Source organism: Chelonoidis abingdonii, chromosome 22 (assembly GCF_003597395.2).
Source record: "Chelonoidis abingdonii isolate Lonesome George chromosome 22, CheloAbing_2.0, whole genome shotgun sequence".
Taxonomy (NCBI): domain Eukaryota; kingdom Metazoa; phylum Chordata; order Testudines; family Testudinidae; genus Chelonoidis; species Chelonoidis abingdonii.
This window is the reverse complement of record NC_133790.1, coordinates 12,165,104-12,178,283: the sequence shown is the minus strand read 5'-3', so window position 1 is coordinate 12,178,283 and position 13,180 is coordinate 12,165,104. Positions and strand designations below refer to the sequence as shown.

General features: G+C 45.6%; 1 protein-coding gene across 3 annotated transcripts in view; it reads right to left on the bottom strand.

Moving 5' to 3' along the window:
- PIWIL1 (piwi like RNA-mediated gene silencing 1) overlaps positions 1-13,180 on the bottom strand; it is a 56,691-nt gene that overhangs the window by 24,919 nt on the left and 18,592 nt on the right. For all 3 annotated transcript variants that reach the window (XM_032791223.2, XM_075059889.1, XM_032791222.2), the window contains exons 10-13: positions 12,748-12,859; positions 8,709-8,829; positions 7,315-7,432; positions 6,946-7,060 (exon numbers count right to left, since the gene is read on the bottom strand). In XM_032791223.2, the coding sequence (XP_032647114.1) occupies positions 6,946-7,060; positions 7,315-7,432; positions 8,709-8,829; positions 12,748-12,859 (466 nt within the window). The remainder of the gene's footprint in view (positions 1-6,945; positions 7,061-7,314; positions 7,433-8,708; positions 8,830-12,747; positions 12,860-13,180) is intronic.

Sequence of the window (13,180 nt, the reverse complement as noted above, 5' to 3'; positions counted from 1 at the left end):
CTCTGAAGTCTTTGTACAAGGGAGACTATAGCCTGAAAACGATGTGGGGGCAAACTGGCCGTTGCAAGGTTGGAGTCCAGCATGGCCCCGATAAACTCTATCCTCTGTGTAGGCACCACAGTGGACTTTTCTAAATTGATTATCAGGCCTAGACGCATGAATAGGTCCTTGATGATGGTCACATGACTGATGACTTGTGCCTCGGAGGCCCCTCGAATAAGCCAGTCGTCGAGGTAAGGAAAGACATGTATTCGATGACAACGTAGGGAAGCAGCGACAACCGCCATACACTTCGTGAAGACCAGAGGGGCCAAGGAGAGGCCAAAGGGAAGGACGGTAAACTTATAATGTTGATGATTCACCACAAAGTGTAGATACCGTCTGTGTGAGGGGTAAATTGCAATGTGGAAATACACATCCTTCATGTCGAGAGCGGCGTACCAATCTCCAGGATCCAGGGAAGGAATGATGGTTCCCAGGGATACCATGCGGAACTTGAACTTTTTCATGAATTTGTTCAGTCCTCGCAGGTCTAGGATAGGCTGGGGGCCCCCTTTCGCCTTGGGGATTAGGAAATATCGGGAATAAAACCCCTTGCCCCTTAATTCTTCCGGTACCTCCTCTATAGGTCTGATTGTAAGGAGCCTCCGAACCTTGTCCCTCTTCAGGGACCCCTTGTCCCTCTTCAGGGAGCAGGAGGAGTTGCTCGTGAGAGGGGTCCCTGAAGAGGGACAAGGAGGGGGGTTGGGAGGGAGGAGGTGAAATAAACTGAAGATGGTATCCAAGCTCCACCGTGCATAGGACCCAACGATCTGAAGTTACTTGGGACCACGCAGGGAGGAACGGGGAAAGGCGGTTGTAGAACTGAAAGGGATCCTGGGAGGCAATTGGTAGACCGCTCTCGGGCACACCCTCAAAAGTTTGATTTGGGTCCCGCTGTTGGTTTGGTGGGACTGGAACTGTTACCCCCTTGAGGTCCAGAATGACGTCTGCAGTTGGTACGATCTCGTCTTCTGGCAAAGTCTTGCCTTGGCCTAGGCGGGGGGTAAGGGCGCTGAGGTTGGGAGCGGAATGACCGTCTTTGAGTCTGTGGTGTATGCATTCCCAGCGAATGCATAATTACGCGGTTGTCCTTTAGACTCTGCAGCCTGGGGTCCGTCTTTTGTGAGAACAAACCCTGTCCATCAAATGGCAAGCCTTGTATGGTATGTTGAAGTTCAGGTGGCAGGCCTGACACTTGCAGCCATGATATACGTCGCATGGTTATTCCAGAGGCGACCGTTCTAGCTGCCGAATCGGCGGCATGCAGCGAGGCCTGCAGGGAGGTCCGCGCTACTCTCTTCCCCTCCTCCAGGAGTGCTGTAAATTCCTGGCGGGAGTCCTGTGGGACCAGTTCTGCAAACTTCCCTACCACCTCCCAGGTGTTGTAGTTGTACCTACTCAGGAGAGCTTGCTGGTTTGCTACCCTGAGTTGGAGGCCTCCCGCGGAACAGATTTTTCGTCCCAACAAATCCATTCGCCTGGCCTCCCTTGATTTAGGTGCAGGGGCTTGTTGGCTGTCGTGCTCCCGTTCATTGACGGACTGTACAACCAATGAACAGGGAGGGGGGTGCACATACAGGTACTCATACCCTTTGGAAGGCACCATGTACTTCCGTTCGACCCCTCTGGCTGTGGGCGGGATGGATGCCGGGGATTGCCAGATGGTGTCTGCTGTACCCTGGATCAAACAGATGAAGGGGAGAGCCACTCTAGTTGGTGTCTCCGCTGACAATATACTTATCACCGGGTCCTCCACCTCTGGAACTTTCTCTACTGGTAAGCTGATATTCTGCGTAACATGCCGCAGAAGGTCCTGGTGTGACCTGAGGTCAATCGGAGGTGGGTCCGATGATGACGTCCCCGCTACTGCCTCATCCGGAGAAGAGGATGACGACAGCCCAGGGACAAGTGGGTCCTGTACTGACTCCTGATCCTGGGGGACCTCCGGAGCCGTAAGATTGTGCGGTTCCGGTGTGTGGGTACAGGCTTCCTCTGTACCCGCCGGGGGAAGTCTGCCCACAGTGGCCTCTGGCACGCGGTGTTCTGAGTGACCGGAGCGTGATGGGCCAGCCGGTTCCCTTTGGGCTTGGTGATAAGCCCAAGGTGTCCAAAAGGACCACTGATGAGGTCCATGGTCCGGGCCATGGGTATGCATATCCGAATCCCCATAGGAAGCACTGTCCGCATGGGATGAGACAGATGGATGACGAGAAGGCCACGGAGGAGCTGAGGCCGATTGGACCGGGTCTCTGCATCCATTCGATCCTTCTCTACGCGGTACTGGAGAACGGTACTGGGAGTCATATCGGTGCCGAGAGTGGGACCGGGACCTGCGACCAGCACGGTGCCGGGAGGTCGACCGGTGCCTTGAATCTCCGTGCCGAGATCAGCTGCGAGAGGTACAGCGGTGCCGGGACCTGGACTGGTGCCGAGAGTACCGGGACAGCAACCAGGATCTCGAGCGGTGCCATAAGTACGACCGGTAGCGAGATCGAGAGCGGTACCGGGACTGCGAGCGGTGTCGGCATCGATGACGGGACCGAGAGGGCCTGCGGGACCTGGATTGTGACTGGAGACGTTTGATGGCACCGGGTGAAGATGGCCTCATCATGGCGGAGTTGCCCAATGATTGAACAACCCGCACCAGCGGTGCTGGGGGTTGAGGCAGCTCAAACTCTGTCAAGGCAATCAGCTCCCATGCTGTGGAGAAGGTCTCCAGGGTGGAGGGCACGACAAGCTTGACCAGGGCTTGTGCCGAGGAGCTGACAGGCACCGGACTTGACGGCTCTTGTGAGACCGGAATCAACGGTGCAGAAGTCTTCGGTGCCGCAGCAGTTGGCGGTGCTACGCGGTCCGACTTAGTTGTACACTCTGACTGCAGCATAGATACAGTGGCCACGGAGTCTTATGCCTCTTGCTCCTTGGGGAGAGAGAGCGGTGCCGGGCAGGAGATTGGGCCGGTGAAGGCTGGTGTCAAGGAGCCTTCACTGTAGTTGTTCGCTCCGATGCGGAGGAGGCACTTGTCCCCGGTGCCGCAGTCGGTGCCAAAGATGGAGGAGTTAGAGCTGCCTCCATCAAAAGTTGCTTCAGGCGAATGTCCCATTCCTTTTTTGTCCGGGGCTTGAAAGCCTTGCAGATTCGGCACTTGTCTGCGAGGTGGGATTCGCCCAAGCACTTTAAACAGGAGTCGTGAGGGTCTCCTGTGGGCATCGGCCTATGACAGGCCGCACATGGTTTGAAGCCTGGTGAACCGGGCATGGGCCCCGGTACCAGCTGAGGAGAAGGGGCTAACCCCCGATCCTCTTTAACTATATACAATAACAATTACAAGAACTACTAAAACAGAACTAACTAGAACTATAGAAAATTGAACTATACACAATAACTATATAAACGAGCGAATAGCTAGGGAGGTGGAGATCAGCTAAGCTGCGCTCCACTGTTCCAACAACCGACATGGGCGGTAAGAAGGAACTGAGGGATGGATGGGCCGGCAGGGGTATATCAGGCGCCATAGCGGCGCCACTCCAGGGGGCACCCTGCCAGCCCACCGAGTGTTGCTAGGGTAAAAATCTTCCAACGAACGTGCACACAGCGCATACACACCTAACTGGAATGGATGTGAGCAAGCACTCGAAGAAGAAACCATGGATCTAACCACAGAGTCCAGGACAGTCTGCAGGGAAGCCCTGGCTACAACTCTACCAGAGTACAGAACTCCTGCCGGGACTCCTTGAATTTCAACATTAAGTTCCAGATGCTGAAGTTGTACCTCCTCAGCAATGCCTGCTGGCTGGAGATGCGGAGCTATAGACCCCCAGTAGAATAAGAACTTTCTACTGAAAAGTCTGAGTCTTTTCCCTTGGGGGTTACTGCTTGTTGCCCTTGTCTGTCCCTCTCACTGGCTGCCAAGACTACTAGGAACCCAGGAGTGGGGTGGGAGCACAGGTACTCAGGACCTTGTGCGGGAACAAAATACTTCTTTTCAGCACTCCTTGAGCTGGGATGATGGGGTTTGCCACAGGGCTTTAACCGGTCCCATGATGACCACATTGAGAGGGAGAGCCACCTTCAATGGGGCCACCGCAGTCAAAATATCAACCAGGCTGTAGGAAGACTAACTACCTCCACTTCCAGTTTGAGATTAGAGGCCACAAGGAGTTGTCAAAAAGAGTAAGCTTTGAAATCATCATGTGGAGGCGATGCACCCACCCTGACACTGCCTCATGGTGGGGGAAGAGGAAGGAGACCTGCACCAGCAGAGGGTCCTCCTCTTCTTCTGCACCACTCTGGTCCCAAGGTTCTAAGTCCTGATAATTGGTACCAGGCTTGGTATCGGAATATGGGTCGGGTGCTGCTCGAGGGATAGAGGTGCTCCCCTCTCTGAGACCACAGAGTGAGTGCCTGGATGGGGGCACCTGCAGCGGAGAGAAAACCCCACAGGTTCCAAAGAGATCATTGCATCTGCATAGGCCAGTGCCCACTGTGCTAAGCACTTGGGGGTACCCCTGCACCCAGACCCACACCCAGACAGGACTGACTAGCAGGGTACTGGGATCCAGGGATATGAGTGCACTTCCAAGTCAGACAACAAGCCTTCCTCCGGGGACACCGTGGAGAGGAGTTCCAGGGAACGATGCCAAGACATTGGAGACCTGCATCAAGGCCATCAGGGATGGTTTCCCTCTAGATGATACTGAGAGGCCTTGTACCAAACAGGAGCTCAGGGCAACATGGTCCCTTCAGCTCACCAACATTGCCAACTCTTACACTTCCAGCAATGGCAGTACCAAAAGTCCAGCAAGTCCCTGGCTGCAATGAATGCCTCTGGGGTAGACAGTACTGCAGTCTTGCTGGTGTCCATTGTCCTCCAGCATCAAAAGTTGATCCGGGACCAGACTTAATGGACCTGCATACTGGAAGGAGTCAATGGTGCCTCCCTCAGAGTGGTGGCAGAGGAGTGGCCAGAATTAAGTTGCACTCCGCTGTGCTCCCCATGCTTGGCTTTCTTCAGAGCCAGTTAGTGCTCCCCCTCTGCCAACTGCTTCTTACGTTTTTTTTCTTTGGCACTGGTCATGGGGAATGGTGCCAACAGATTTTCACAGCAGGAGGAGCACTCTATATTGATGCCGAGGTACTGGGTGCAGGGTCCAACTGGTTCTGCTCTGAGGAGGGTCGGAGAACTGCCTCCATTAGGAGGGATTTTAACTTGGCCTCCTTGTTCTTCATACAGGGCCTAAATTGCTGGCAGAGCTGGCAGTGATATCTGATACGAGTCTTTCCCAGGCACTTCAGACAACTGGAGTGTGGATTGCTCACAGACTTGCCACAGTAGGCACAGGACTAAAAGCCCAGAGATCAAGGCATGTCCCAGCACCGGGAGTGAACTTAAAACTCAATTAACACAGCAAGGAGCACTAACTACATACAACAAAGTTCACAACAGTCCAAACTAGAAATAAAGAGCAAGGACAAAATGAACAAAGGGAAGGCACTAAACTAAAGACCACAAAGAAGAGTTATCCCACCGAGGACACCTTGCCGAAGCAAGAAAAGCAGTTCCAGTGTCGGTCACAGGTGGTAAGAAGGAACTGAAAGGATGCAGAGACAGACGGACCCCTTATACCTGTGCATGAGCACACCCCCCCCAAAAGGTGCTAGAGCTGACCCAACAAATACCACTGAATGAAAAATTTCCAGCAACTCTGCTCGCAGTATGCACACACCTAATGTGGAATGGACATGTGCAAGCACTCAAAGAAGAATACCTGGCTAGGTGGTTTACTGCCTAGCAGGATCTGGGAGTTATAAACAGAAAAACATAAGAACGACCATATTGGGTCAGACTAAAGGTCCATAAAGCCCAGTATCCTGTCCTCTGACAGCTTCCAATGGCAGGTGCCCCAAAGGGAATGAACTGACAGGTTATCATCAAGTGATCCATGCCCTGTCACTCAATCACAGCTTCTGGTAAACAGAGGCTGGGGACACCATGTTCAAAGTTATACTGGATCACAAATGCAATATGAATCAACAGTGTGATGCAGCTGCAAAAAAGGCTAATATTCTATGGTGTATTAACCAGAAAGTTGTATATAAAAGACACAGGAACTAACTGTCTCACTCAACTCAACATCAGTAAGGCCTTGGATAGAGTACTGTGCTTAATTCTGGGAGCCACTTCTTTCCTAAAGTGTGAACAAATTGGAGAGAGTCCAGAGGAAAGCAACAAAAATGAAAGGAGGTTTAAAAAAAGGAACCAGACCTAGGTTTAACCAGACCAGAGGACAGGTTAAAAAATTGTGCTTGTTTAGTCTTGAGAAAAGAAGACGACTGGGGTGGGGGACGGACTCAATAATAGTCTTTATATATGCTAAGGGCTGTTATAAAGAGGACTGTGATCAATTGTTCTCCATGTCCACTGAATGTAAGACAAGTAGTAATGGACTTAATCTTCAGCGAAAGAGATTTAGGTTATATATCAGGAAAACTATCCTTATAGTTAGAAAATTTAAGCACTGGAATAGCACCACTCATTAGGGTGGAAGTTTTTTGTCGGCAGGAGAGCCAACAAACAGCAGCTACACTGTCCGACTTTTAGCAACATAGCTGTGTTGCTAAAAGCTGTGTAGTGCAGACAAGTTTACTCTGTGCATTTGAAAATACCCTGGTCAACTTCTCCCTTGCTAATGAGGCTCTTTTATATAACTGAGCAAAAAAGACCTCAAGAGGTTTTTAGCAGAACTTTAAAAAAGTTTTAGGACTGCTATTTAGAAGGTGCTCTCTAAAAAACCAAATTTCTTGATGTTTCTTTAAAAAATGTTGAACAGACACAGAGTTCCCCTTTAAAAAAAAAATCTGTTTTGTTCAAAGATGTTTAATTTATTTAAATAACTTATTTACCACTTTTCCCGCTTGATGAATTTTTTCTGCTTGGACAACTCTTCCCGTGAAGGACAGTAAATTGGAATCAAAACTCAAACCCCAGTCACGAAGTTCCTTCTGAACATTATCATCCCTGTTAAAATTTAAAAACAAATCATAAAACCATTAATCACTTAGCATCTAGTGAGAGTCAGGATTTCTGGCTAAATTGTAATGTATTTTGTACTTGAAGGGAAAGATTTTTCCAGGATCAAAGTGACAACATTCTTCAGTAAAAGTTGACAGGAGCTTAATAAAAGTTCACTGATTCATTACCAAAAAGAAAACAACCTTAATAAAAGCAAAACCCTTCATTCCCAAAGAACCACAAGTTTTGAAGTAACTTACCTGTGAATGTAGTCAATCAGTCTTCCAACTTCATGCTGTCTTTGCTCAGGTGTCAGTCTTGTATGAACAGCCAAGTCTTTCATTACACTAAAATCGCTACGCATCTTATCAGTCAATCCTAAAATTAGCAAAATCCTTTTAATGGAGGTTGGTCTTCAGTTTATTTTGAACATAGACCCACAGAAAGCTCAATAAAATACTTAGCAAGGAGACAGCTATTACTGCATTTTCTAGAAAACTGGAGATATGCTGTACACTTAGTGGCACATATGAAAAAGCATGGGGAATATATTAATTTTTTGCAGTAAGTTACCTGCAACCAAGAATCTAAAAACATCATTTGGCTCCACACATCTGTCTCAGACCACAGCTCATGCTAATGCATAAAAGACTGCACTATGCCACCTAAACTCAAATCTAAACGTTTAAAAAAAAAAAAAAAAAAAAAAAAAAGTGCAGAGGGGGCAAGATTTTCTACATAGCACTGGAGAAGTCACCACCTTCAGTGACTCACACAGGAAGTTTAAAAGAAACATCGTTAACTTTTTAACTGCCACTACTCCAACTGGTACCGGAAAGAAGTGGTGTTCTTTCTGGCTTCAAAATCAGAAAGGAAGATTTTAAAACTGAAATTTAAATAATGTTGATGTGCAACTAGGAACAGTATGTTGCTCACACATAATGAGCTCTGAGGTATTAACAAGAAGAAAGTAAAAACAAAGCAGCAGTGACAAAAAGCAAACAAGATTTTAATACACAAGCTAGATTCATCAAACAAGATGATGTTAGCCTGCAGAGTCACTGATGATAATTGTGCTTAATGTATTCCTCTTCTGTCCAATTATATTTCGGAAAGGCTAGCGTTATTGAAAGAAGGGGAAAATGTGTTTAAGGAGGAAGTCTTAACTACAGAGGGGCACATGTGTTTTAATTTTGTGGAATTAAGGAATTACACACTACTATAAATGTTTAGCTAAATTTTAGAGACGCAAAGTGGATGAGGTAATATCTTTTATTGGACCAATTTCTATTGCTGAGATAGACAAGCTTCTCAGATTACACAGACCTGCAGAAGAGATCTGTGTAAGCTCAAAAGCTTCTCTCTCTGCCCAACATAAGTTAGTCCAATAAAAAAATATTACCTCACACACCTGGGGTCTCTGATATTCTAGGACTGACAGCAACAATGCATAATAACTAAATTTAACACACAAACCTCTCAGTAATATATTTACATGTTTCATTACCAAATTGATGTTTATAACCATGAATATTCCTCGCTAATTCATCAAAAAGTCATCATCAATTTGTCACACAGTCGCAGGAGAAAGATATATTTTAAATACAATTCGCATCGCGGGTACTTCTGTATAGAGAAGCTATTAATATAATACCTGTGAGGTAGCACAGTTCAGGAATGAGTACTGCAGGTCCTGGCATTCCTGGCCCTCTCCTCCTCTTAGGCTGACTGACCAAAACTGGTTGATTTAAGTCAGTGATTTCTTGGTTATATTGCTGTGTAGAAATTACATAGTACACTTTGGTCATTGAAGCACTTGATGTCTAGGAGACTAATGAACATCTCTCTTCTTGCAAAACATTCAACCATTAACAAGTAGAGAAACCAGTATCTTTAGATAGACCTGAGTGGCTTGTTTCAAAATTAACATTTTCTCCATAAAGTTACTGACAGGGTCAGCTGTGTAGTCCATATATTAAGGAGCAAGCCACATTTGGAAACACGTCACCTAGTGGTACTGTGTATTAAATGCATAGACTGAGCACTTTTTCCAGAGCCGTGAAATTGACAAGAAAACTGGGCAGCTAGAGCCCAGCTTCACCAGCGGGGAGGGTCCCCTCTCCCAGCTGGTCAATTGCCCACCCCCACGCAGCTTGGAGACAAGAAACCCAGAGGGGCAGCTCAGCTCCCAGCAGAAATGTGTACTGAGTGCCCTGGCTCTCAGACCCCTAACACTGCCACTTTTCAGTGGGTGGAAATATTCATGGTGAGGATGTGCACCACCAACTCAGGAGGGTAGTGTGGATATAAACCACTGCATCAATTACTGTGGTGGCAGTAAGTCAGCCTAACACAGGTCGACTTAGGGCAGTATGTACACATGCCCTAAGAGTTTTATCCTGTTCTGTCAGAAGTGTGTGATGGTTAGAGCAAGGCTTAGGAAAGAAAACAGAGATTGATCACTTGATTCAGATGAAAGTCCAACAACTTTTGGCAAAAATAGTGGATGTGGTCTTGTCACTGTGAAATACCAAATACAGCAGAACCTCAGAGTTACGAACACTAGAGTTGCAAATTGACCAGTCAACCACAGACCTCCTTTGGAACTGGAAGAATGCAATCAGGCATCAGCGAAGACAAGGCATGGTAAAGTTTCAAAGCTGTATTAAATCAATGTTCAGTTGTAAACTTTTGGAAGAACGATGTTTTGTTCAATTACAAACATTTCAAAATTATGAACAACCTCCATTCCCCAGATGTTCATAACTCTGAGGGTCTACTGTATGGTGGAAGCATCCCGAGCGCTTGATTCTTTCCTACTAGTTGAGACTGAAGTTATAGCTACTAGACAGGCAGTCTTCATTGGCAGAGAGCAGATTGCTAGAGGTTCAAAGATGAGCCCTATCAAACTTCTTAAAATCACACTAAGATTGCAGAAGGGGAAGGTCTCTGTTTGGAGGAAAGATATGCAGGAGGCTCTTGAGGAACCTAGCAACTGTTGGGTGTGAGAAACCAGTGTGGCCTTCAATAGAAAGGTGATGATCTGAAAGTGCTGCTAAATGGGTTATTATGGAGCTGATGCAGATTCTGAAATGTTTTAGGGCTAACAAGCAATCAGTAGTCCCTTTGAAAACTCCCTAGAGTGAAGTAAATATTTTAGTAGTATTTTTGCCCAGAGAACCTCTTTCATTTTGGTGCATAAGTAACTCTAGTGAAGTCCTTCTTGCTAAAAAGCCGAAGTGTTCTGGACTTCAGTGATGTTCTGTCTGTGATCATTAGCTAGGTCTGGAGACAGGATCTGGCCCCATTTTGAATAATTACACTGGGCTGAACTGGTAGTGTGAGATCAGACCCTGTGTTGACAGATGCATCAAAACAAAATATCAGAACAGCTTTGACCACACTGTCCTCCACCAGTATAAAAGGACTCAGCTGCAGGCAATAATGAGGCCAAGAGCTTAAGAGGGAGACATGTCTCCTGAGATCGTACATCTCTCTCTCAGTTACCAAGAAGCTTAGTGCCAGAAGAATCTCCACTTCATCAGATACTACACTGCTGCAGTGCCACATGCCCATACGTTAGTACTGAAAGAGGAACAGATATGCTCCTCGGACAGCACCATTCTTGTTCAGTGACCAGCTAGTGCAGAAGCATCAACTGGATTCAGTCTGGGCCTTGAACTGTCAGTTGGCTAAGGAGCACGAGGTGGAGCAGATACTTGGCGAGACTTCTGCTTTGATTTATCCAGTTCTGGGAAAGGAAAGCAGTGTCTGCTATAACCTTGAGAGTAGTGCTCTTTCCTACCATAGATACTTTTCCTAAGTCCTCTTCTGCCCAGATTCAGTAGTCAAAGTGTGCAGCTTACTTCAGGAAGAAAAGACACCATAGTGCACAGGGTAAACCCAGAATTTATTGGAGAACTCACAGAAATAGTCTGATTTGGTCTGGCAGTCTTCTTTCCCTCAGGTTCAAAGGAGGCCCCTGTGGAGCATGCTAAGAGGAGTTTAAGGGCTTGTCTACACTTACCAGGGGATCGACGCATCGGCGATCAATTTAGCGGGTCTAGTGAAGACCTGCTAAGTCAACGGCAGATTGCTCTCCTATCAACTTCTGTACGCCACCTGAACAAGAAGCGCAATGGGAGTTGACAGGAGAGCGTCTCCCATTGCCACAGTGTACTATGGAACCCGCAGTAAGTAGATCTAAGTACAGGTCTGTCACATCTTAGGCACATTTAACGTACGCGATTTCAGCTTTATGCTGTCGGAGAAAAACAACAATTTAAATACTGTTTCTGTAGTGCAGGCAATTCCGCCTGCCATTACACTCAATGTAATTTTGATTATACGCGATTTTCGCTTTACTCGCTGACTGCAGAATGTAACCCCAGCATAAGATGAGACAGACCTGTACGTCGACTTCAGCTATGTTATTCACATAGCTGAAGTTGCGTAACTTAGCTCGATCTCCCGCTATAGTGTAGACAAGGCCTAACACTAAGACAGAATTCCTCTGCTTTATATTTTTCTTTGTCTAAAAGGACATACTTATCTGAAATATGTGTTTCACTGAGTACGAGGCATTTAGAAAGTGACAGAAAGAAGTGGCCTTAAAGGAGAGACAATATGAATCCTGGAAACTTGTATTTTGTCATCCCAGAGCAGCTATGGTATGGGAACAACTTTGCATAAATTATAGAGCGAGGGTATTTATTTTTGTACATATGGACATAAAAACTACCCTATCTTAAACAATACTAATGACTACCCCTTACTTCAATAACTAGATAGAATTAGAACTTGCACCATGTATAGAGAAGTGGACATCACTGATGTTTGGTCTTGCTGCCACAGGTATTGAAAAGGAGCTGAGGTATAGCTGGGCCTGCTCCACCCCTGGGAGGAAAGGGATACAGGGACATCCACAGCGCAAGCACAGACCCAATGGATACTGCTATTTAAAAAAATTCACTCTCACACACATTGGCATCAAGAGTGGAATGGGACAGAATTAACTTGAAAACCGTAAACCTCTTGTTTGAAAATCGTAAACCTCTTGTTTGAAAATTTTGTACCAACTTGTTAAAAGTATTATCTTTGATTACTATCGCAAAGAATTTACCAAAAAAACCCACACACTTAAGTTGGTTTACTTTGTGCATTTGACAGCACCTTCTGTCTGATCAGTTTCACTATATTCCTGTGCAGTCAAGTTAGCCTTGCTGGAAAAAAAAAAAGACGTTAATAAGCTGTGCAGCAAGGGGGGAAAAAAACCACCTTTAAAAAAAAAGTTTAAACAGGATTTTTAAAACACTTCATGGCATACTATTTAAAATGTAGGTGATCCAGAAGTTTTTGGAATTACTATTTTTTTTTTAAAATAGATATATAGTTGACAGTGTCCCTTTAGTAATCCTAGAAATAGGATCATATTAAGTGGATTTTTACAATAGTTCACATTGTTAACAATGACCATAGGTGTATGATTCAAGACACTTCTAAGAATTTGGACAACTAGAAATCACTTTGAAGCACGGTTATGTAAATAATTAACATCTGAAAGTAAAAAAAGTAGCATGCAGTCTTTGGATAGAATGCTAATGAATTAGTAATAGTGATCCAGATGATGTTCTGAAGTTCAACAAAATCTAGTCAGGAGAATAAAAATGTCATTTTCAGTTAGAATTTCATACCATTTTGTAGTAGTCTATAAAGCTGATTTCAGAACCATCTGCTTTCTTAAAGGTGCATTTTGGATTGGAATCCCAGTCAATATCATCAACTCTGTATGTTTTGTTGTTATATCTGAATAAAAGAATTTTATAAAAAAATTTTTATCTTGTCTTGCATGTAGATAGTAACAGTTTATTCGCAGGTGCACGGAAAAAGGCCAGGGAGGACTTAGAGAAATGCAGAAAGTTACAGAAAATATCAGTTAATCTAAAATTTGAATGGCGATTTCGTTACCTTATTGCTGATTGTATCAATTGTAATCTGAACATGAAGTTACTCTTTAGCTTCAAATGCAGCTTATGTTGGAATACACTGAGAATTGATTTTAAGTATGTCAGGAAGCAGACAGTATATGAAATTAACGGTATATATATATATATATATATATATATA